The sequence below is a fragment of the Perca fluviatilis genome, chromosome 22, assembly GCF_010015445.1.
Source record: "Perca fluviatilis chromosome 22, GENO_Pfluv_1.0, whole genome shotgun sequence".
In the NCBI taxonomy this organism is placed as follows: domain Eukaryota; kingdom Metazoa; phylum Chordata; class Actinopteri; order Perciformes; family Percidae; genus Perca; species Perca fluviatilis.
The window spans coordinates 381,938-407,758 of NC_053133.1; the positions used below are offsets into that span (position 1 = coordinate 381,938).

General features: G+C 38.3%; 1 protein-coding gene across 1 annotated transcript in view; it reads right to left on the reverse strand.

Annotated features, from left to right (window-relative positions):
• vstm2a (V-set and transmembrane domain containing 2A) overlaps window positions 1-19,889 on the reverse strand; it is a 107,516-nt gene extending 87,627 nt beyond the window's left edge. Inside the window, exons 1-2 of the mRNA XM_039790874.1 lie at window positions 19,430-19,889; window positions 18,127-18,293 (exon numbers count right to left, since the gene is read on the reverse strand). Coding sequence (XP_039646808.1) covers window positions 18,127-18,293; window positions 19,430-19,505 — 243 coding nt within the window. The 5' untranslated portion in view covers window positions 19,506-19,889. The remainder of the gene's footprint in view (window positions 1-18,126; window positions 18,294-19,429) is intronic.
• Window positions 19,890-25,821: the final 5,932 nt, after the last annotated feature.

Consider the following 25,821-nt stretch of genomic DNA (forward strand, 5'->3'; position numbering starts at 1 on the left):
GTGAACTCAATGCTGATTGATGAATGATCAATGGACCTGAGATTAGAGCTGTAATCGGGCCTTAAAAGTACGGCCCGAAAAGGCCCGAGCCCGACAGAGTTCGGCCCGAGCCCGACAAGTACATTTTGATTGACAGCTTTTTAAAAGCCCGAATCCGTTTACAGCCCGACTGTACAAAAGGCCGTCTATCAACAGTCATTAGTGTCGGAGAATAGCGTGGACACGCGCTTCAAACCGCGAGCGGGCACACGCACCACTCGGCGGAAAAGGGAGAGAAAGAAAAAGGAGACTGCGCCGCACGCACACAGCTCCTTTGTCTTTCGTAAAAAATTTGTCATTTACACATGTTTTAACATCATTTATTCATGACTAACGGACACTATAGGCCACTTGGAAGTTGGAACAAAGAAACCGGCTAAGTCCTCCAGAGACCAGCCTCCGTTTCACCTCCTCAGGATCCATTTTCACGCTAATCGAAATGCATCAGCTGACCACACATTTACCATGCAACTCGAAGCGCAAGCCCGAGCCTGGCCCGAGCCCGTGTAAAAGAATAGAAATTAAGACCGAACCCGACGGAACCGGGCAAAGATCTTCAGCTCTACCTGAGATGCAGCAAATAAATGTATGAACATCAAGTATGTATTATGTGTTTGTCAATGATGTATTGTCATAACATATGCAGCACAGATTAATACGCAAACATACAACAAAAAGCAACCCAAGCAAGTGTAGTCACTATACACACATTATGCTCCAAACTAACGCATTTAGAAACATCTTGTGCTGAGTTTACATCATTCAGACAAAACAGCTAAAAAGAAAATACGAGCAATAAAACTAGACTTTAATCACATTGAGTATAAAAAAAAATCAGCTGAGCAAGTATTTATTAAAAGCATCAATATATGAATTAAGAGCGTCACTGTACAACGTGTACAGCTAAGATTAATCATGCTCTTAATGAGTTCTCTGAAATTATTCAGGGACACCAGAGTATCAAGCTGCAAGATCTGTCGGAAATGAGTCCATGAAGCAGCACAGCACAGCTGACAGGAGACTTTGAAACCTCTGAATGACATGGAATGAAAGTAATATATCCTTGGAACAATAGCCAGTATACCTTCGACTAAAGGACCTTAAATACTGTGGGATTTTGAGCTTGTTGTGTTTTGGAATTAAAACATGGCATTGACACAGATGAATACTGGGACTTAATTACGTGTCACTGCTTGCACATTGTAGCACTACGATTCACCAGGCATGTACAATCTGACATGGCTTAGAGTTGACCTCATTAGGTTATTTTTTATTTTTGGGGGGCTTTTTGTTTTTATTTTATTAGATAGTGATAGTAGATTAACGGGGGAGAGAGAGGGGATGACACGCAGCAAAAGGCTGCCCCAACCTTTTTAGGTTTTTAAACAAATGCAAATTGCAAATTTTGCAAATTGTTATTGTTGTGATGATTAGTTACAATATAGTGGGGTGAAGCCAAAAGTGCAAATTGCCTTAATGTTTTAACACTACAGGGACAATAGCAGCAGCATCCCCCTACCATTTAAAACCATTGTTGATGCATCCTTAACAAAATGCCAAGTGTTGTAAATGTTCATACAGGAATTCATATTTACTGCAGACAAAGCAGAAGACACATGCGCAGCATTTATAAAACATCACCTTGACGACTGCAAGAAGCTCAACACAACAAAAACTGTTACCAGAGGACACTAAAATGTGATGCACACGCCTAGGACACGATTGTTGTTGTTGCAATTGTGTGTGGTTTATGAAGTTATTGAAGTCGGCTAACCGTCATTGTGACCGCATGATTCCAATATAATAATAAACAAAAGGGCTAAGGGTAGGTGAATTTACATTGAGGAGATACAGCTCTCTTACATTTTATGTAACGGTGAATCAATATTAAAGCACAGCTGAATCAAATTGTATACAATCAGCTTTGAATTGCAAATCTGTTGTTTTAGCATATGTATCAAATTGTGAATGTAGACTGATATGTGTGGCAAGAGATTGCTAAAGAAATTAATACATCTTTAAAATACTCTTTGCTGCTAGCAAGAAAGCCAGCACACAGAAATGGCTGCAGTCAAACCATCCAACAAACTGGATACTGGAATAAACTGCATGGAGAAATTGACCTTCATCTTAAGACTATGATATGTTTAAATCAATATGTACTGGGAAAAATGGACTACATAAATGTGCCTATAAGTCATTGAAGGGCCCCTCTTCTTGTAACAAGTATACTGTTGCCCATGTGAACAACCTCTTCTTGCCTGAAAATGTTATTAAATATAAAGTTGAAATGTATGCACATGCGCAAAACATAACCAACAAGGATCGTATAATAAACAAAAATGCATCCCTGTGTCAGATAGCATAGCACAGAGTAACAGAGCAAGCAAAGGGCTGCAACTTGGCAACCTTTCCAACAATGGAAGAGCATCCCTACAGAGCAGACATCAAAGGCATTGTCTGTAGGCATTTGGAGAAGCCTCTAATTCAATTTGAAAAGTACTTCTCCGAGCCTGACAACTGCTGTTGTGACACCAAATGGATTCAGTTTTCTTTTGGTGACAGTGTTACAGAGGGGTCAAGAAGAACAGTGACAGCAAAGGATCCGTTGATTGAATTATCTGCAGTGGCTGTTAGAAAAAGGCAGATATGAGATCCAGCCCCCCCTCTTGTATTGCGGTGGATCGGCTGCATGCCGGTTACTTGGGCTGACATCAAAAGCAATAAAGTGACTTTGCTGTTTACGACCACGCATCTGTGACAGTGGATTCTCCACCCTTGTGTACAAAGAACAAATGTAATGCCACACTTGGGAACGAAAATAATAATTCTGTGTTCAATAGAATAAAAATAGGAATGTGAGCAGTTAAGGACGTTCAGATGTCCCATCAGCAGGATACAAAAAGCATTTTAAAACTTTTCTATTAATGAAAATGATAGAGGTTAATTTATTGCTCTTGAGCAAATGTGGAGGTTAAAAACTCCAGTAAAAATCATCACCCACTGTAAAAGTGAAGCGCTGATATTGTGTATGAATACAACATCTCGTCAGGCAGCAGCAGGTCCAATTTTCAACATAATCCTCACTGCCATATCAGCAATAAAATATATAAAATGGAGCTTGTGCATTCAGATCAACATAAGGAAAATAGTCAGTGTATATAAGCTGATTTTCAATGTGTTAAAGTCAAAGCCAACCTTAACACCTCCATTATTGCGCATGTATTATAATCTGCCTCTGCTATCAAACAGCAAGGATAAACCATCCTCCCTAATCCATGTTTAATTTCCTGTCCCACTGTGATGTATATAAGCTCTTTTTCTGCCATCACTGGTCATTATGTGCTGCTGATTAAAGCACCGAAAGGAATATGGTGGATTGTAGAAAAGCTGTTGGTAAATATATTAGCTGCAGGAAATGTATAGACACAAAGTGATTGATGTGTATTCTATAGAGTATGTTTTTCAGAATCGATAATTTGTGTTGTAACCAATTCATGTAAAGTGGGGTTGAGAGGATGAGCTTTTGGCAATTTTTTCTACCCAGCCCTTCCTCACCCAGAAAACGACTGTATGGGTTGATTGTGCAAGCAGCTTATAACGACAACAATTACATTTCTTGTTAGACGGTGAATTGTCGTGTCCGTAGTAATAATCGCAAAACAAGGCAAACAAGGAAGTGAGGTGACAAAATATAAGAGCGGCAAATTCCACCAAAGGAGGTAGTTTTTCGAAGTGAATGGAGCGATTGTTAATCAGTCTATATATTTCTTGTGTCTTACCTTTAGAACATTGTGAACTGAACCCTGCTTTGTGTCACTTTGTTCTCTGAGAGCTTGTAACTGCTTTCAGAATCAACTCAAAGAGGTCAACCAGTAGATGATTGAATACGAACCATAAAACAATCGTGATGGGATTGTTTCATAACACTGCATATTTTTGCTGCCCAACAAAGTTAAAACTGTGGCTGTTCAATTAGGTTTTTCAAGTCCAGCCTGTGTTTGCCTTCACAGGGGTGCTCGTTTTGCCGCTGACAGGCTCGGATTGGTGTTCGGACAGCCGGGTAGGAAGTGAAACGAGAGCATCCAGTCAATTTACCAAAAGACACCCACCAATATTGTATATGTGTCCACTTAATTCATCTGTTGACATGAAAAATATAGTTTGTGGAAAATAAACAAAAAAGAAACTGGGGTGAAGCTCATACGTAGATATGGAGACACACATCGAGTGAAATGAGGATCCCAGACTCAAACTCAAAGAGTTTGTGGTAACACTTTACAATAAGGGTACATTAATTAGCATTACTTAATGCATTAATAAGCATGAATTGACAGTTAAATAAGGTGTCTAATAAACATTTATTAACAATGCTCATGTTTGTTCATGTTAACTAAGTTATTAATTGATGCATTACCATAACTAATAACTAATTGTTAATAACAGTTAATTAAGGTGTCTATTATATAATTAGTTAATGCAATATTAAGCCATAAACTAACTGTTAATAAAAGTTAATTAAAGTGTCTATTATATAATTAGTTAATGCAATATTAAGCCTTGAATAATAAAATAAATAAAAATTAACAAAGGTGTGCCCGGTTAGCTCAGTTGGTAGGGCAGGCGACAATATATAGAGGTTTACTCCTCGATGCAGCGGGCTCGGGTTTGACTCCGACCTGCGGTCCTTTGCTGCATGTCATTCCTCCTCTTTCATGTCTTCAGCTGTCCTGTCAAATAAACGCCTAAAAATGCCCAAAAAATAAAAAAGTTAACTAAGGTGTGTATTTTAACATTAGTTAATGTAGTAATAAGCCTTGACCAACTGTTAGTAATAGTTAAATAAGGCATCTATTTTACCATTAGTAAATGCAATATTAAGCCTTCACTAACTGTTAATAACAATTAACTAAGCTGTCTATTTTACTATTAGTTAATATAGTAAAAAGCCTGGACAAACTTAGTAACAGTTAACTAAGGTGTCTATTTTACCATTTGTTAATGCCTTGACTAACTGTTAATAACAGTTAATTAAGGTGTCTATTTTAACATTAGTCAATGTACTAATAAGCCCAAACTAGAAATAACAGCTAACTAAAGTGTCTACTATTTACTAATGCTGTTAATATTAACTAAGTATTGATTGATTCATTGTTTAATGGTTTTCAAGATGCTATTTACATTAGTTATTACAGTAATAAGCATCATTTTAACAATTAATCATACAATATTAAACATTAGGTACATTTTGACAAATGTCTCTTGACTAAGAGTTTACTTGTTAATTAAGGTATTTTCTAATATTACTAGGTGGTTGATGAAGATGTTGGATAGCATGTATGTCTTAAGGTTCACAGCCAAGCCATCTCATTATGAGACAACACTTTTTATTGTTTATTTACGGGTTATGGTTGTCCACATACTTTTGTCCACTATATTTGTCCATCCTCCAACATATGACTTACTTTTAGTAGAGGGTGAGATCAGTGAAAAGACTCCATAGTCTCCAAGCAGAGGTTTGCTTGTTCCTTTGTCTTCATGTAGACATTGCCTTAATGCCCAATCTATATAAATTATTGTGCATGCTATATAAGCATTACTTAACCATAACTGGTCACTTGATTAATGTATAATAATACTGAATAAGCATTACTAACGCGATGCTAGTTAACACTACACTCAACAGCAGGTAACGTTACCGCTAGCTAGTAGCTGATTAAACACAGTTAAACGCTGACAGCTAAATGGTGTAAAGTGTGACTGTATTTCACTGTAGAGGATTCCAACAGCGGGACGTAACAGTGTGCAGCTGCCTGTCGCAGAAACAACACAGACGGTGAGTTCACTTGAAACTGGTAAGCATCGTGGTGCATTCAAAGTTATTGTAAAATACCCTTTTCTCATCTGGTGGTTGTTTTTGTCATTCAACAGCAATTTACTAGTGAAATAAGTTATTGTTATAAGTTATAGTTATTACATTATTATTAAATCTTTAATTTTGACCATATGGCCTTAACAATAACAAGCCGTTCTTTAATGTCGCTGACTGTTGTTTAGTACCCTTCTTTTTTCTTTTAACGGTTCAGGCACCGTTTAGACACCGGAACCGTTTTAAGTTTTACTGTTTTAAAGTATCACTTTAGCACCGGTATCGGAAAAAAAAAAAAAGATACCCAACCCTAGTTAACATTAACAACATTAGTAAAATATAGTTAGCTGTTATTTCCAGTTTAGGCTTATTAGTACATTAACTATTATTAAAATAGACACCTTAGTTAACTGTTAACAGTTTGTCAAGGCTTATTACTGCATTAAACTAATGGTAAACTGTAATTAACAATTAGTTAAGGCACTAACTAATGGTAAATAATGTATCAATTAATACCTTAGTTAACATGAACAAACATGAACATTGTTTATAAATGTTTATTAGACACCTTATTTAACTGTAATTAACAGTTAATTAATGATAATGAATGCATTAAGTATTGCTAATTAATGTACCCTTATTGTAAAGTGTTACCGAGTTGGTTTTAGTCTCGCGTGATGATATTTTATATTTTTATATTAACAATGGATGTGAAAGATATCCCTTGTAGTGATGAATCCACAGAGAATTAACACCAACTCTACAGCTCTTCTCAGCTTGGACAGGCCTAAATCAGGCTAGTTTTTAGGCTTGGCTTCTTACCAGGCATAAATCAATTATTGTATTCCTTTTCATGACATTGCTAGTTTATTGAATCCACTTGAATGCATCTCCTTGGTTTCATAATGATCAGTCAGCCTTCTGTCTATTACTTTGCAAGGAACTGCAGGTAGTACACAAAGTTGCGCAAGTCAATTCCATCTGGTCTAGTTTAAAAGAAAGCACATTTCACTACATCTTTCTAGACTTTATCCCATGCTTTAGTTCCATTTAAAAAAAAAAATGCCATAGGGGCAAGCTCAGAACACAATCAAATAAAGAGTCTGAAATTAGCAGATTTTGTGTATTTAGAATGCACCTGCTTACTGCTGCTGGATCATCACAGGTTTAATTATGAACACATGAATGAATTTGTTGTATTATAAAATAAATAATTTTGCTTTAAATGTAGGATGGCAGGATATTCAATCAATGGCAGCCAGACAAGTGTTACGACAGGTCTTTCAGTGAATGTGGTTAGTTTTGATAAGGGTCAGAACTGATATGACACATGACACATGAGGGGGTGTGTTTGTGTGACGCTAGTTTAATACAGCCCAAGCGGCAGGTGGGGGAGATTTATTGAGGGATTGATTCAAGATGAAAAAAAAGGAAAAGCTGGAGGCTTCCAGTTGCAAGATACACGAGAGCTGCAAACCACAAGCTGAAAGAAAGACACTATTCGAAAGACTGTTTTGTTTTCCCCACAACATTACTTTTTGTAAATATGCCTTTTAATACCTGAACTACAACACAGAGAGTCCTGACGCCGACGGACAACGCTTAAAAGCGTACCTGAAGCGGAGGTCACTCCCTAAGGCGTGAACACCAAACCCAGCAGGCCTGGTTCTGGAACGAGAATTGAAACAGCGGCTGGGTGAGTCAGTTTAACACACACAACCCCTCCTAGTCCTATTTTTCACCGGGCGCATCTGTGCAGCATTTCGTAGGCGTCGCGACCCCCGCAAGCAATCACGAACATTCAAGTCAATGCTTGACATTCCACCACCTGCATCACGGCATGTCCCTGAAGCGTGCGTGAAACGGCTCTCCGCTCTGCTAAAGGTACGCACCAAGTCTATTTTCCCCGCAAGTCGCGGGTCATTTGGACAGCTAGGCAGGAAGTGAAACAGCGAGAGCATCCAGTCAAGACACCCCCAAATATCGTATATGTCTCCGCTTGATTAATCTTGGAGGTGGAAACACCTACATCACAGATCCGCCAGAAAAGAGAAGGCCAGAAAAGAGAAGGCATGGAACGCCAGAAAAGAGAAGGCATGGAAGGTAGATACTAGCTTAATAACCACATGATTGTGAAGTAGGCTACTTGTAGAGATAAAATCTGTGAGTTGGGCAGGCAAGACACAAAATCACGGCGCAGCCAGAATGCAGCACAGTGGAAGGTTAGGTAGGAAATATATACAATCGTCCAGGCCAGCTTAGTTTCATTTTCACATAAAATGCACACATGCAGGGAAAGGAAACAATATAATTATTGTTAGGAGCTAGGTTAGCCTTTAGAAGCTGTGTTTTGTTATTCAACAAGCCCATGTTGGCTTAGCCCCGTAACACAATAAACACAATAAAATATAGTGTAAGATGCCGTTTTGGACCGGAGGGTAGATTTGGTAAGTCCACAGTCCAGTCACTGTTTGGAGGCTGATCAGATGGAGCCGAATGCTCATAGCAGAAGTGTAAAGAGCCATGTAGTCAGTTAAACCATATTGTCTCTTACTGCAGATTTGAGTGTGTAAATGCGTGTAAATGCATTGAAAAAAAAATACACTAAGGAAACAAGACTTGCTCTGATACTACCGCACTGATAATTCTCATCTCTGTTCAAGGCATAATAACCTCAGGGGTTTTAGAATGAAGTGTTATGATATAATATTGCCAGTAAGCAGACGGTAAAGATTCATGTGAGCTCCAAATGCTACTGAAATGAGTCACTAAGCTAACTAGCTACTGTTAGCTCTCATCCCCTCATCGTGGACGAGAAGCATGCATAGCTTGCTTCAATGTTACAGAAAGTCCCTGCTTTGTGAGTCTAATGTGTTCATGTCATACAGTCTTGCCAATATACAGAGCTGTGCAGATACACATGGGACAGTAAATGAGGATTTGTTTTGCATGCATGTATGAATCTCTTCCAGATATTTCCCCAAAGGCATCCTGTTTCCTTATTGCATCACACCTCCCATATGTTTTTTCCATCTGCTCATCCCTTCATCCCTCCCTCCATCATTTCATTCCTCTGCAGCACACAAATGGGCTCAACATGGCTGAAGCTGCCCTGGATCCAACAATAGAGCCATTTAACCCATTTGTGCCTAAAGATTATATTTAGTATGATAGATCAAATTACAAATCACACTTCAAAAGTCTAAGTCAGGATTCTTTCTTTTTTTGAAGAGAAAAAATGCTAACATTGTGTTTTTTAAATGTCTTCCCTATAATTTCTTACACTGCATATGTGTTCATATCTTGAATATTCAACTTATTATGAGTTCATAGATACCATGTACTTGATTGTGTTCCTTGTAGTTTCTGAGATACAGCCATTTCTTTAATTCTTATCATACTTGTCTCTGGGCACTTGGGACTGTTTTTCCCAAAAGTATAATGAAACATATAGAAAAAATAGTCGTCCCATGTGGCTAATAGCAGCCTTAGCACCCTAACATTTTTACTGATTTAAATGTACTGTATGCAGTGCACATGCTTTTCTAAATATCTTTTACTTATTTAACCTATTTAACAACACTGGAAATCAGGCCATGGTGCAGACCAAAAAGTACAAAACTTCCAGAGTTGGAGGAGTGTCATAAAACCACAAAAGGCAGACCAAATTCAAATTGTGCAAATCCAAACACAAATAAAATCCTTGAAAGAGTGAAAAAAACATCTCTCTGACCTTCACATTTCAAAACACATTATGTTTGTATTGCGTGACAAACCAATGAGTCATTCCAGCGCTTTGATTTTCAAAGAAGAGAAAAGCAGACAGGCATCTGAATCATATTTTTCAATATGGAGAAGCATAGCTGTGGCTTTTTTTCCTGAGATATTGCAGAGTCGGCTGTCGGGCTCTGTCTTTCAATCTCTCTGACACCAGAGCAGTCAATCATATTCCATAACCATCCATTGTCTTTATAAGATAATAAATGCCCTTGGCATATATGTTTTCTTATTGTAACTTTTTGACCATGAAAAGATCCAAACGAAAAAAAGAAAATGTATGTATACTTATGTGTAAGTATTGTGTGTGTGTGTGTGTGTGTGTCCAAAGCCTGATGTATCTTCTTCCTCCATTGTTGTCCAAAAACACATCAATGAGCCACCATGTTGCATTGGGTGACATGTTCCTTCATTACCATGAACACACACACACACACACACACACACACACACACACACACACACACACACACACACACTATAGTTTATTTTGATTCCATCCCACCATTCTGCTCCCCCAAATACTCACTTGAGCATCAAATGTTGATTAAACTGTCACTGAAAATAGTCCCTAACAACAGCACAATTACCTCCTGTTTGAGTAATGTTTTTTAAAAACTATAGTGGCCAGCTATTTCAGTAAATTACTGAGCCTTTTCTAAAAATGTAATTAAATATTTGTTTTTGTCATTTATGTTTTGTAGGTTAAAAAAATAATAAAACGTTAATCACAAGTGCAACACAAGGCCAGTGTTCCAGCAGCACAATGCAGTAATGCACCAGCTTTCAGTGATTTCAAGGAAGCCTTCCTTCCATGACTGATGACTGTAGTGGAGCCTGACAGCGAGTGGTCCACAGTCCACTAGTCGAAAATGAAAGCAGCAGGCTCTATCATGTGTAGGTGCATGCTCACACACAAACACAGCCTCCTGTGGAGAAATCATATTCACCGCAAACCATTTGGAAACCATTACAATTATTACAGACGCGTGTGCACATAAGGGGGGCGACAGGGCTGATGAGAGCAGTTACCGGGACTATGCCTGGTGCATCATATCGACTCTCGATGCAGTTATCTCAGCGAGAGTGTTTGAGGAGGCTGCACAATCTGCAGTCAGGCAGTGATGGAGGGATGGAGAGGCAGACAGTAAGGTCACTCAGAGAGCACGGCAGCCAATGGATTTTATGCTTCCTTGCTGTTACACCCACTGGATTTATAAACTCACTTGTTAAGAGAGGTAAAGCTTGCAGTGGCTTGAGTGCAGTTTGGTCAAAGTGCACCGGTGGATGTTTTATGTAATGGTCATTTGTATTCTGACCTGAAGGCCAAGGCTGATCCCTATTTCCGCTGCCGGGCTTGGGGCGAGGGCAGCTTCGCATCATGTCCGCTTACCTTTCCTTAACTCATCTCACTTCTACAGACACATCACACCGTCTTTTAACTTATCCCAGGTCAGGTGAATCCAGGTTTGAATCCAGCAGCCTAACAATTTATGCACTCCAGGCGGTATTTCAGGAATGAAAATGCAGTATGAATTTTTAAACACCCCACATATGCGTTGAGTCTCCAGTAGCATCTCTGATTCTTTTTTTGCCTCAGCTTGATCCAGCTTCGAAATTCATACTGTCAAAATGTAGCTTTTTTGATATTCCAGATATACAAAGATTTTTCTCCACTCACAAAAAGCATTAAATTGATTCTTAGCTGTTTTTATTTTATATGTATTTATTCTTAAACTAGGTAGGAATAAAGATACACGACTGAAAACTCACTGAGCAGTGTCTGAGAGGATCAGAACAGTTACCTTCACAGATATAACCCAGCTCTCTCCGTTGTTTCCTTATATCCAACCATAATCCCACACTAAATAGAATTACCAGTGGACAGGGTTGTAAAGATTTACTCAATAAATTGATCTTATGGCAAACAATAGCGGTCGGATTAGCTGGATAAAAAAGGGAGATCAGCCCTGGGAAGAATCGAATCCACCTCTTGAAAATAAGAGGGATTTAGGGTTTGAAACCAAAAGGGAAATTCACAACTGTATTTTTAAATTGAAAAACATGGAAATTAGGCTCTTTGTCCACAAAGTGTGACATAGCCATCAGTTATTATAATTACCTAGGAGGTTGTGTTCTGTTCTTTCTATGCTTTCTGATTTTATGATGGAGGTGAAGGCAGCAAAGCAGAAATTTACAGCCTCAGGGTATGCTTATTTAGTGTTGGTGTATGTATTATTCCACCAGTAAAAGCCCATCATGTTTTCGCCTCTGACTTGTACATATAACAAAAGTAACTACAGACTAGATTGATATGTGGCATTGGTGATTTACATCATCAGAACTATATAGTATAACTATGTATATAACTACTGTATATCATTGCAGGCTTCAAGTCAGCTGTTAAACTGTTAAACTGATATTTTGACAGAAAATCAAACACAGAAGACAAATGATAACCAATAAGATACAATTTTGTTTGTGCCTTCCGGTCAGTCAGTTATAGATTTAGATTTATACTGATTTAGCATCACAGAAAGGGATTAGGCTTTTTTTTAGATCACAATGAATAACATGCATAAATGAAAAGGAGCTAATTCAGGCAGAGTTTGTTGCTACACTGACATCGACATATTTACAATGAACCTTTCTTATATTGGCGGTGTAATTAACCCTTGCATTTTGTTGACTTTGGCTTTACTTCCTCATTTTTGGGGATTCCTACAGACCCTAGTGTTTTATCATTAACATTTTTTCTTTTTTCCTGACCTCATTAAAAGCCAATATGTAAGCAAAATGTGTAAATAATCTTAAGCATTATTGAACCAAATGAGAAAATATGTTGTGTTTCCTATGTGCTGCATAAGTAAATGTAGGTATGTTCCTTTAGCAGCTGTCATTACTGTCATAATTCTGCTGCTGTTCATTTAGCATTTCATAAGACACAACTGAGCCCCAGCATCCATCTGTAGTCTACAGCTGTGTTCGAAACCGACCCCTAGGGGGTCCTCAGAGTCAATGCAGGTGGGCCGCCAAATTATTGTTTTAATACTTTCCCCCCCCAAACTTAAAAAATGTCTAAAAAAATATACATTAATACAAATTCAACATACTATCAGCAAAGATAAATCAGCCTATTTGTAAAAAAAACAAGAACAACCTTAACAACATTAAAGATATACTTACATATCGATACAGGTAGGATTACGGATTCACTGTGCCTTCCACAAGTATGTTTGACATTAAATGATGATACATGAATATGTAAATAGTAGCTTAGTATTGTAGGGCACCATAAAAAGGAATGTGAATAGGCTTCAGGCTACCCTACATGTTATTGTAGGCCAGTTTACTATGCAACTTAATTTTATACAATATATGTAGTAGGGGGTGCCTGCTCCGTCTCTCTTTCAGGTTAGGGGTCCTTGGCCTAAAAAACGTTGAAGACCACTGCTCTAAAGCATTTATTAAATAGTGAACTATATACGGAACAACCAAACGAGATTTCGGACACTCAATGAAAACACATCGTTGCGTAACTTCCGTCAGGAGATGCGCCCGTTGTTTGTGTGACAGAGGCGGGCGCGCCCAGCATCATGTAAACAAACCCAAACTAAAATACTTCAGACACTTTACTATCTACATATGAGTGACATGACACTGTCGTGAACACATGACAATGTCATGACACATGAACCCTAACCCTAACCCTAACCCTAACTCTAACATAACCATAACCATAAATTGTCATGACAAAAACTGAATGACACTTACTAAAAGAAGTGTCATGTCATAAACGTTTATGACTTGTTTATAATGTTTATGACACGTTCATGACAGTGTCATGTCACTCTTATGTAGATACCTTCAAGTAAAGTGTAACCAATACTTCTAATACGTCGCTGAAATAAACACCCAGGACGATAGTAAAATGCTGTATATTACTATAAATACATTATACAATATACAATATACAATACATAATTACTATATTACATTTCCACTGTTCCACAGAAACGAAAGTCCGCTTATTTTTCAGTTTTCGCGGTGACTTGTCCTTCTTCTCCTCCGGGAAAACGCGACTGCCTTGCATTGTGGTATACAGGAGTAAAATGTAGTGTACATTGTATGTACACTCAAATTAGCAGTGCATTGTGGGTATTTTATAGTGGCCTATATAGTGAATGAAATTAACCGCGGAGAATTCGAATGAAAGGGAACGGTTTCCAACACAGCTTATGAGTCTGCTCACTCTTAGGGGCATATTCTACATGTACATATATTCTATATTCACATACTAATCTATATGAACTATTGAAAACAATATTACATTATATTATAATACTATATTACTTAGACTGACTTGGTGTTGATTGGTGTTAGTTTGGGTTATCCATCAGTATTGAGACATGTAAGAGATGTGAGTATACTGTGTTTTAAAACACACACAGGATAGGGAAGAAGAAAAAATTACATTTGTTTTCATTTTATTTCTGACTTTTATGTACTTTTTGGTTTTTCCTTGGAAGGAATGAAAGAAAGGAAATGAATGAATGAATGAAAGTCAACTTAGATAATGTATCTGTTAGGTTGCTAAATACTTTCAAGTATTGTAGGCTTGTTTAAATTATAAGAAAATCGACAATGTCTTGAAGCACAAGATGATGTGTTTACCGATATTTAGCCCAAATAATGATCTCCTGACCGTTAAGTGAATGTTGCCAGTGGACATATTTGCAGGCAGTAATTGAATTTCCTTCAAAACATGTTTGGAAAAACATCTTAGTAGTATACAAATGTAATTTTGAGGAGTCAGGGTTGGGGACGCAATACACACGGCTTCACTTTAAGGGGTCACAAACTAAAAAGGTTGTGAACCACTGATCAACACAGTTAGTGGAATTACTTGTAATGCTTAATATACAATAGTTGTGTGACATGTCTTAATTTTTATGAAATGCATAACTGAACCTGGATTACTGTTTTCCAGGTGGTTACCAAAAACAGACCTAGAACATCCAAAAGAAGTGGACTGCATACTGGATGTGCAGAGACAAGATTCTACCGGATGAGTATGACACACAGCATCTCTAATTTTAGTCCTCATCCAGCTCATTACCGTCATCTTTTGTCATCAGTTGTTTTCAAAAATGTATCCTGCATTAAAAATGATAGAAGAATGGCTTCGCTTTTCAATGCAACAAGCTTCAAAGATGCTTTTAAAATGAAAGATGTGCTATATAAGCCCTCCAACAAACTACTTCACCTGCTCATAGCTTTTCAAATCTCATCCTCCAAGTTATATTCTTCTGTCTTTTGAGAGCTACTTTTCAGCCTTTGTGCGATTATAATCCAAAATACCAAAAACTGACCCAGAGCATGCAATACAATCAATCAAATTACACATATTCATATGCAGTACAGCCACGTCTCCTAAACATATCATTCCCATACAACTAAACTGCATTCTCACTTATGTTTGGAGGGAAACGTATTATATCTCCCGAATTCAGTTTGTTTTTGACGCATCTCTTCTAATCAAAATCTGCGGCGGGGGTTAGGGTGGAAGGATGGGTCAAACAAACAGAGCACTTTTACCCAACTGAGAATGCAGTTTAATTTTATAGGAACATACTTTTTAGGAGACAAGGGTACCCAATGCTGCCTTATTTTGTACCTTAAAAACTGCAGCCAAAATGCCATGTAGAGTGATGACCCGTTGCTTCCACAGCAATCTGTTCATGTTCTATAACAGCAAACGTAAACTCGTGCTCCAACATCACTCTCCTCCTCTCTTTGTATCTTGACTGTATGACTTGAATCAACAATATCACAAGTGTAGCAAATCTCATCAGCAACATGAATCCTCTTTGTCACGGAGGTGTGAATATTTTGTTTCCTTTTCTCTGTGTTTGTGCATAATTATGAACTGGCAGCGTGTCATTTATAATCTGAGAGGAGAATCATTTACCACTTGGTGTGGAATCTGGAGCCAAACAGCAGCCTTCTCTATTGACGTGTGTGTGTGTGTTTGTTTGTTTGTTTGTTTCTTTCTCTAATCCATGTCCAGTGCAGAAATGAGCACAAACATTACAACATGGAAAGGATTTTCCTCCAATACAAATGAGACTTTGTGAAAACATCACAAATTCCATGCTATGTTCTTATGTTCTTCAGCATGTAAAACTCTACATGTAGCTAACTGTATATTACCGTCAACTAAGAAAATTTCTGAGAATCCTCAATCCCAATCTTTCCCCCGAGATCCAGAAATTGCAACCTTGGGTTGGTCACCAAAATAAGCAGACTGTAACCTTTTAAAGTTTGCAGCTTAAAAATTAATTCTAATAGTTTGGAATAAAGACTCTTTATCACAAAATGAACAGCGGTTGACGGAATTAATTAGCCTGGAAAAAATTAGATATGATGTAGCTGGAAAATCAAACATTTATTTTTTATTATTTGTTTTAGATGCACGGAAACCATTTTTCCTGTGGCAGACCTCAAAAGACCCGAGTGATCAAAAGGGTTCATTAATGTTTATTTCTTGAAAATAACTGAATAGACTGTTGTATCACATTTTTAATTGTCTACAAGGTCATTTTTGTATTCCTGTCTGAATCCGGTGTCCACTCATTGGAATACTGTACGGATACTGGTTTCCATGAATTATGCTCCCACAGACAAGACAATGGATGCATGTGTGAAATGAAACGAGATGTAATTTGATAACTTATAACTAACTTATATTTGTGTATTGCGTAGTTCTGTTTCAGGTGTAGATAAATGTACATATGTTTTTCGTTGTGGTATAAATAAGCCTTAAATAAAATATTCAAAAGTAAATAAAAATAAAGGTTGAACAACAAGGATTTTAGCAAAGGACAAAAATAGCACAATTTCACAGCATACCCATTTGTAAAGTTGAGAACTGATGCTGGGTGGTTGGAAGTTGGAGATAAAGTATCCACCCACCCATCCACCCGACTCTTGCTTTCCTTCTGCTGCGCAATTTCAATGGAAAACTGTTTGTTTTTCTTGGCTTGCTCTTTTCATGTCATCCTTTCGAGGATCCAACAACTCTTACTTTTCATGCATGCAGCTTATATTTGCATACATATTTGCATTTTCAAACATTGCACTCATTTCCTCTTAATTTCCAGGAGACCAGCTGCTTTCCAAGCAGTATTTCTGACACAGCCTTGACTCTGTTCCCATTCAAACTGCAACACTGCAGGACACACACACACACACACACACACACAGCGGCTTTCATTTCAAACAGCCTTCCATGATAAGAAATGTGGGTAACAATGAGATGTCTGCATCAATAGCCCACTTCAGCCCGACATCCAAGAGTCACGTGGGATCAAACCCACATCAAAGCCTGGCCGATGCCACTATGAAAGCCCAGCAACAATGGAACAATAATTAAAACCACATGGATATCGAACTACCCCCCTGTCACACACACGTATCTCTCTCTCTCCCGCTTTGTCACAGAAATAGAAAGAGCACTGTTTGATGTCTGTCATGACAATACACCAACTCTTCCCAATCTTGACATGCAGCAACCTGCCATACATTGTGTAAGCAAGTCATTCCATCCATGTGAATGCAGTAAACACATTTAAATAGACGCTCTCATCCACAAAGCAGGCGATCATTATTTGGGGCAAGGGAAGCTGTCATAGCCAGCAGTAATGCAACAGCAATACTTCACAAAATGTCAAAGTGCCTCCAATGCACTGTTTAATGAGGCAATATACAAGAATATGCTTTGGCTCTATTGATTCAGACACTTTTTTTTTTTATCCATTCATGAATAGTCAGGCTCATTTACTTCATTTATCATGTAATTAATATCCAGAACGAGCTCATTTTTTCCCCAGTAGTCTTGCTTCCTGCTCAGTGCCTGGAGGGATTTTTTTAAATATTTGAGAGAAAGAAACAAAAAAAAAAGTAAAATGAAATATCAAAAGAATTTAAGTTTAACATCCACATTTTGGGGATAATTGATGGGTATTTAAAGCATCGACAATGTCTTATTAAAATGGGTTCTCTGTTCTGATGAAAATACAACAACACAGTGGTTCCCAAACATATGAGGGGGCTTTAGCGTTCAAGATACATGAGTTTAAAGCAACTAACTGCGCATGAAGTTTTTCATCACCCCAAGTCAGCAGATATTAGATATTTGAAGGTTATAACATGTTGTTCCCTGTACGAAAACAGGTCAGTAAAAAGTTCTACCATAAGTGCCGGATTTTGTCTTCAGGGCTGCTACACGCGCACGACACTGATGACATAAGGCGCGTAATAGCGCGGATACTTGTTGGATGCTTATTCCCTTTATGAGGTTGTGCTTAATACATAACTCGAACAGCTCATGGTAGGGAAAGGGAGTGTGTGTGTGGGAAGAAAAAAAAGGTCCCTTGTACCTCTTCCACATCGACCTCCTCCTCGCTGTCAGTGGGTTCCGGCTCTTTCACGAACCACCACTGGATCTCCAAATACACCGACGCGGTACCGCTCTGGAAAGCACACGCCATTTCTATGTTTTGTCCTTCTTTAACCGTCATGTTGGAGGGCAGATCCGTGAAGCGACCTGCAGATAAGAGAAGGAAGGAAGGGGGTGATATGATGGGGGACAGAAATGCTCATGAATAAATCACTTATATGGTCTGCTTGTGAATGCAGTCATGAATGTGGCGGGCAACAGCAGCTGTGTTATTGAAACCAAGCGCTTGATAAAGGTGCGTTAAGGAGATGCTCTCCCCCCCCTCCACCCCCCACCCTCAGATACCGAAGCGTATCAGCGGGAATTTACATAATGCACAGTCGCACCATAGCTACATTATTCAGACACTTAATTGCGAGCTATGTTGAGATTTCTTCATGGGAGTTGTTTTTATGTCATTCTGTGGCCGTTGCTGTACCACAATTAGGGCGAACACAAGAACGCATAAAGGGAAAACCACAAGAAATAATAAAGGAGTTTGGTTTGAAGGAGGCTAAAAGGGAAATAGATAAAATCTAAAAGGAGAGTGGTGGCGACGACAGAAAAAGGAGTGAGGATATTCGTGCATGCAAACTTCCATACAAAACCATCATTCCAATTCTGTATAAGAGACTACAGCCCTGTTCAGACATCTAAGGGCTTGTGCGCACTTGTCACAGATTTAAGAATGCAGCTATAAGGAGGAAGAAGAGCACAAAGGCAGTTTGAAAGTGGTAATCTCAGTCAGATGAAGCGTAGGTTTAGGTTTTCAGGACCACGGACAGTCGCATGCAGAAGCTGTCAGTGGTGCTGAAATTACCGGCTAATCGCTCACTTTTTACTCAAGGAGCCTCTTAGAATAAGTTATATTTCTTATACAGACATTTTCTGGCATGACAAAAAATAGCAAGACAAAAAACAGCCGCCCGCTCTCTTCCACACGACGTGAAATGACTTGATTCCAAACAATCACCAGTTGCATTTTTTTTTGTCATCGCGGGGTGAATAAACCCCGCAACCTACTTCATCTTTTATTTTGAGTTTGCTTTTCCCTATTCTGGGCTTATTACAATACAGCTCAAATGCAATACAAAACATTTCCCTCCAAACATCCTGCTTTGCTTTTCTGGAAAGACTGCGCACTTTTAACACTTTGTACCGAGCAGCTTCCACCATGCAGGGCAGCGAGCTCGACACGATGACACCGACAACGACTGTTTGTTACGAAAATATGCAATTCTTACCTTCAAAGGAGAATCCGATTTGCACACAAAACCCGGCTAAGAAAACAAATCCAACAGTATCATGAGAGGTCCACATCCTTCCAATATAGAGGTGTTTTCTTTTTTACATCAGCCGCAAAAAGGGAAAAAGGGCGAATGTTTCCACAAAGAAAAAGAAAAAAGAATTGCCAAGACACCAGCAAAATCAAACAGTTGCTGGGCGAGTATGTTTAAACGGAGATTGCCGACGGTGGAACATGCTGCAAAACTACAGTCGTTGTCGTTGGTGAAGTTCTATTTTCCTTCTCTGTATCTCTGCGGGAGAGACAGTCGACTGCTTGCCTGTACTGAAGTCTGTAAAATAACCGTGCTGCGGTCTTCGTCTGCGCTACCGGAGAGACGTCAGTCTAGTGGATCACTGTGGTATCCACACACTCCACACCTCTGCAAATCGGCTCCTCATCCGGCCCCTTACTGTCACCTTGACCGCTTGATTACAAAATGCGCCGCACATTTTTGCGTCAACAACCAATAATTGCATCTTTGCGAGGGATCTTTATTTGGAAATGTCTTTAAACATGAGCGCCAAATGATGTGGAGTTTGTTGTTTTGTGTCTTGTGCTTTAGTGTGTCTATATTTGCTGATGTTTTAAAGGCCTTCCACCAAACGTATAGGCTACATATTAACAAAACAGAAACAAGCAGAATAGAAAACTTCCCCTCTCAAAGCCATAATTCTATATCATAAAACAAGTGTGCGTATTTAGTATGGGTGTGTCCAACTCTGGGGTGCTTATGCAGTCAGGAGACACTCCGACAACACGTCTAAGAGGCCATAAAACAATATTGTAGCATTAGATAGGAGCAAACAGGGAGGGGGTGGGGTTGGAGCAGAGACCCGGCAAAGGCAGGGCAAGTATAGCATGTCCTGAGTCATTAAGATAGAAGAGACCCTGCTGGAATATTATTAGTCTCCTGCAGCAGACTGGGAACACTGTGCTCTTTGTTGCAATGGGCACAACTTGTGCCACTCCTAATATCTGCTCTCAATTGATTCAGAGACCAATCAGGGATCATCCTTTTGGGACAAGCACTTTTCTCTTCCAAAAAACCCCAAAAGCATCAGAGGTATTAAAGTGACTGGTTTAAAGTCAGCTGGATAATCACTGTTCCCTCCTGTCATCTGCTTCCCAGCAGATTCAACAGCTTTACTTTGAGTAGTAAAGTTACCTGAAAACATTTAAAATATACAAAGATTATAGACTGTAAATATTGCAAGTATTTTTTAAGAATACTTTCTTTTCATTTCTGAGCTGATGCCAGTTATTTCAACACCAGTATAACATTTTCCCACTGTGAATGGCTCTGTAATTTCTGTTAGTCTATGTGTTCTATTGTGGAGAAAAAAAAGTGTTCAATATTATTGAAACTATAGCAATCATCAGTAATTGATAAGGGAGGGCATTTCCAAGCCTCTATTATTGACAGGGGACAGTAGAGAAGTGACAGGAGATGAGGATAGATTGATGAGGCACGCAGGAAAGGTTCCCAGCTGCACTTGAAACCCGGACCATTAAGATTGCATGATAGGTTAACATTTTTGTGAAAAATTATCTCGGGTTCTGAGTTTAAAGTCAGAATTCTAAGATTAAATTCAGAATTTTCACATGTGGCCCTAATCCTCTTCCGTACATCTCTGTATGTACGTTGAAAGTCTTTTTTTTTTTTTTTTTTTTTTTCTAACCATACTGTATATACATATATGTCCCTTTCTGAAGCTATTTTAATGTAAGTGATGGGGGACAAAATCCACAGTCCTGTGGATTTATATTTATATATGCCATATTTATAAATGAATTATAAATTCTATAAAAAAGTGTTATTAAGGATTAAGCCAAATAGCATTATACCTATAGTGGCAACCTTTGAATTGTCACCTTAATTAAATTGAAATTGAAGACTTTTAAAGTTATACATTATTTACATTTAGTCATTTTTTTGGAAGCACCTTAAACTCTACACACAAACTTAATATATTACAACTAGGGCTGGTCAATATATCGATATATGAGGCTTGATATCGTCGTACATTTTGGATATTGTAATATCGCAATGTGACGATGTGAAGTGTTGTCTTTTCCTGGTTTTAAAGGCTGCATTACAGTAAAGTGATGTCATTTTCTGAACGTACCAGACTGTTCTGGCTGTTCTGTTATTTGCCTTTAACCACTTAGTCATATAACCCATATCAACATTAACAATGATTGTTCATCAGAAATATCGTGTAAATATTTTGCGATAGCACCAACAGTCAACCCTACAATATCGTCACAATATCGATATTGAAAATATCGTGATATTTGATTTTCTCCATAACGCCCAGCTTTTATTACAACCCATCAGTTTTCCCCTTTAAATCTTTGTCAAGTTGTGAGCTGTGTGTGTACGTGCGTGCACGTGTGTGTGTGCGTGTAAGTGGCGCCAGTGCGGTTGTCAGCTTCTGCTTCTTGTCATGTCAAAGTCATCTGAGCAGAGAAGTCCGATGTTGACATGCGATAGCCTGTGGTTCCTGGTGCTCAGAGGCCAGCCATGTCACAATGTAATGAGGGCACTTTAAGAGTCACCTTGGGATCGGATGACGCCTCTTCATATTGGCAGAAATTGCCTATTGATACTGACATTTTCCTTATGAATTCCACAATGTTTATCTAAAACTTTGCTAAAAAAGTATTTCATTTGGTGGTATGACTTCATGGTAAGGCTACCATGCAGAACAAGCTGTCCTACTGTACCTTTAATTACAAACCTAAACAAAACAAAATGATAAACATTTCCGTTATTATTATTATTATTATTATTATTATTATTATTTAGACTAGGACTGGCTTAAAATAATCAATTCTCCAATTAAAATCAACCTTTGAGTGATCTAATATTGACTAATCAGATCCTGAAATTGATGTTTTTATGTATGCCTTTTCACCGTGGATTTGGTAAATTCTTAATGTAACCTGGCACATTATAAATATCACTTCAGAGTTGCTGCTTGCTTGTACAGTTCAAGTTCTCTGAGAATCTCTTTTATATCCTAGCAAAATTGGTATTGTAATTGTAATTTCCCTATCCTAATTTGTTACAAATCGAATCGGAAATGTAATTGAAATGGGACCTTGTGAATCGGAATCGATTCGGTAAATCATTGGCAATACCCAGCCCTAATTTAGACCAAAGAAAATCAACCATCCAATGTGATCACACTCCTGAAGAGAAAATACTTAACAACATAGTACATAATATATTTCCCCTTTGAAGCTTTAGTGTGTAACTTTTTGATATTAATAAATGTCCGTTACATTCAAGCCATTGCCAAATGAGTTGCTACAAAGCTAATTAAGACTATCAGCTCCACACAACAATGTCTGGATTTCTCAGTATGACTATATAAGATAGTGGCGAGTTAATACTTGCAATATTTTGTTAATATGTTATGAGTAATTGTTTTTGAAATAACTTACAGACCAAAATAAATTTCAATAAAAAGGATGCTTTTTTTTATCTTATTAGCTGTAAATCGTCTCTCAGAGAATCACTAACTATCATGCCAAATAAAAATATTTCATTATCTAAAAGGGATGTAAGAAATCCTTGACAGATCTGGGATCCCTGCTGTGAAAATAAGAAAGCCTCTCCTAGACTGTCACATGTTAATCCGACTTTGTATCCCAGCACTCTGATACAGCAAGTCATTCTTGTTTGATTAATTAAAGCATTGACTCAGTGTTAGGCTATAAGCAAACAAACCACAACACCAGAGTAGAGCCACAGATCTGTGTGTCAGATAATGGCTAAATATCAGATAGAGACATGACTTGGTTGCTGTTCCTGATGTCTGTTTCCTGCTTCAATCCTTCTGTTTCTTAATACACAGTTTGTGGTTCTAACATCTGTTGTTTGTTGTCATGCCTAAATATGACATTTATCTGACAAAGACCTCTAGCAGCTGGTGTGAATTATGACTGTTGTCTGTCATGAGCAAAGGCGTAAGTAGCAAACCGTTATAAAAAAAACAGGGCTAAATTAACCCATTACAGAGTCCAAGGACAAACATATTGCATTGCTTCTCCAAAATATATTTGACTGGGGGCAGTAAGCCACCAAGATCCTTTGAAATAGCACATCCACTCTTAAAACATAAAAATGTATATCATTATTTATGAATTTAAACGTGGTGTTTACGACATGGTATTATAACACTTATGTGTGGATTGGTATTTTGTAAAATGTAGTAAAAATCACACATTTAGGAATAAGCATTATATACACTACACTACATCTACATCAGATTTTTACTTTTTACTTTACCTCTACAGCACATAGAATATATATATATATATATATATATATATATATATATATATATATATATATATATATATATATATATATATATATATATATATATATTTTAAAAAAGAAAGAAAAGGAATATTGCAGGTATTGCCACACAGCGAACCTGGAACCTTTGAGGCCCCTGAGGGTCTCGGGTCCCAGGGCAGCCTTACCCAGTTGGTAATCCAGCCTAGAGTACTTTACGGATTTACAATTTCCTCGCTTCCTGCGTCACTTCCTGCGTCTGGAGCTTAGAGCCGCCCAAGGCAATTGTGATTGGTTGAAAGAAATGCAAACAAACCCTGTTTTTTCTCCTATCCAGGAGTGTATGCTCCTGTTGCCAGACCTTCCACCGCAGCGCTGTGCTTTGGCAATGCAAGACTAGCTGTAAATAGACTTTGATGTGTAAGGTGGAGATCCCCTTTGTCAAAGCTCATGGGAGGGGGCTCAAGGTGAATGGATGGGTCAACAAATCGTGAGTTTGACACTTGGGACCACTGTTTGCTTCATTGGTTGTTTTTTTTACCCACAGTCAACGCTTACTTTCTTCTAACCATGACCACGATCTTTCCCTAACCTTTCCAGGTAGATATTTTAACCCACACTACAGCACTATCCTTTCCTCACAAAGTAGCTTGTGTGCCTAACCCTAACCAAACCTTAACCTAAGTGGTGGCAGATCAGAACAGAGTCACGTGAATCATTCTAAATGGGGATTTGTGTCATTTCAAAGGCAATAATAATTGATTTAGTTTGGAGGAATAAAGGATGCAGGACTCAACATTTCCTTCATGGTGCAAAATCTAATTCACAGACAATATAACCAATTAACTGATTAAATAAAGCACTTCCTGGAAGTAGAGGGAACTTGGACAACTGACTTCAGTGTTTCTAAAATCCTGGCTACTGTCTTGTTTAGAGGACTACCGAGAAACAACATCCATAACTGCAGTTTTATACGGTATGTTTTAGTGTGTTGAGCTGACCTGTTCAGCTGCTGCAGACATTGATCATTGGGGGGGGCGAAGAAAACCCTTTAAAACGAAGCAGTGTCACCTCTGCTGCAACAGACCTCAGTGCATCTCCGCTGTCAAGAAATACCATCTGCCCTGCCAGTACAATAGCCATTAGGCAGTGAAACCACAGTTTAGCTGGTACTCTGCCAGCATCCATTTTGTCAGCCTGAGCACACTCCACGAGGCTTGCTGAGTGCAACAGAGTGCATCAAAAAATAATTAAACACTTTTTCCAGGTTGATGATGCAAGCAGTAATTAATTGCCTGTGCATTCAGTAATGTTCATTAATGTCACTGCCACAATACTAATGCTTTTTACCAAACTGTCTCACTTTTCCTTATCTTGCTTCCCAAGGTTTCATGGTTATAATACAGTATGTTTGTAGAGAACAACTGCATATCAACAAGACCCAAAGCCCACAATAGCCAGTATAGCAGTGCACAGTGAGCAATGGTGTACATTTGAAATGTATAAACACAAAGTTAAAGTTTAGAGAAAGCAAATGTAGTTCATTTGCTATACCTGAACGGCTTATTTTGTGCTTCACAGCTCTAATCTTTTTTCTTTCTTAAAAAAGTGGATGGCTCTCCGTTCTTCTTATCATCATCAACCTCTGAGCGCAGTGTCACATCCTTCCCGAAGCAGCCTGATGTCAGAATGATGCAGCTTTGGTGTTTGAGCAGTGTGAGAGGTCTTTGAGACGAGCCTGTAGTGTCTTTTTACCTTTGATGCAGGGAGAATGTCATCTATGATAGGACTAGTTGAGCAGAGTCTGCGTGTGTAACACAAGATAAAAGCCAAGTCACTTTTAATGGAATGTTAACTTTATTGGTTCCTGTGGGCAAATGCTCTTTTTTTCTTCTTGATCTGTTTTACAGGCCAGAAGTCAGGGTCAGCTCCAAAACGCCAACTGATTTGACTTGTGGTTGGATTTACTTAAGATATGTGTAACCTTACAGTGTAGAAAACCCTGCCTATAGTTCCACTCTGTGGAGGAAGGAAATCTT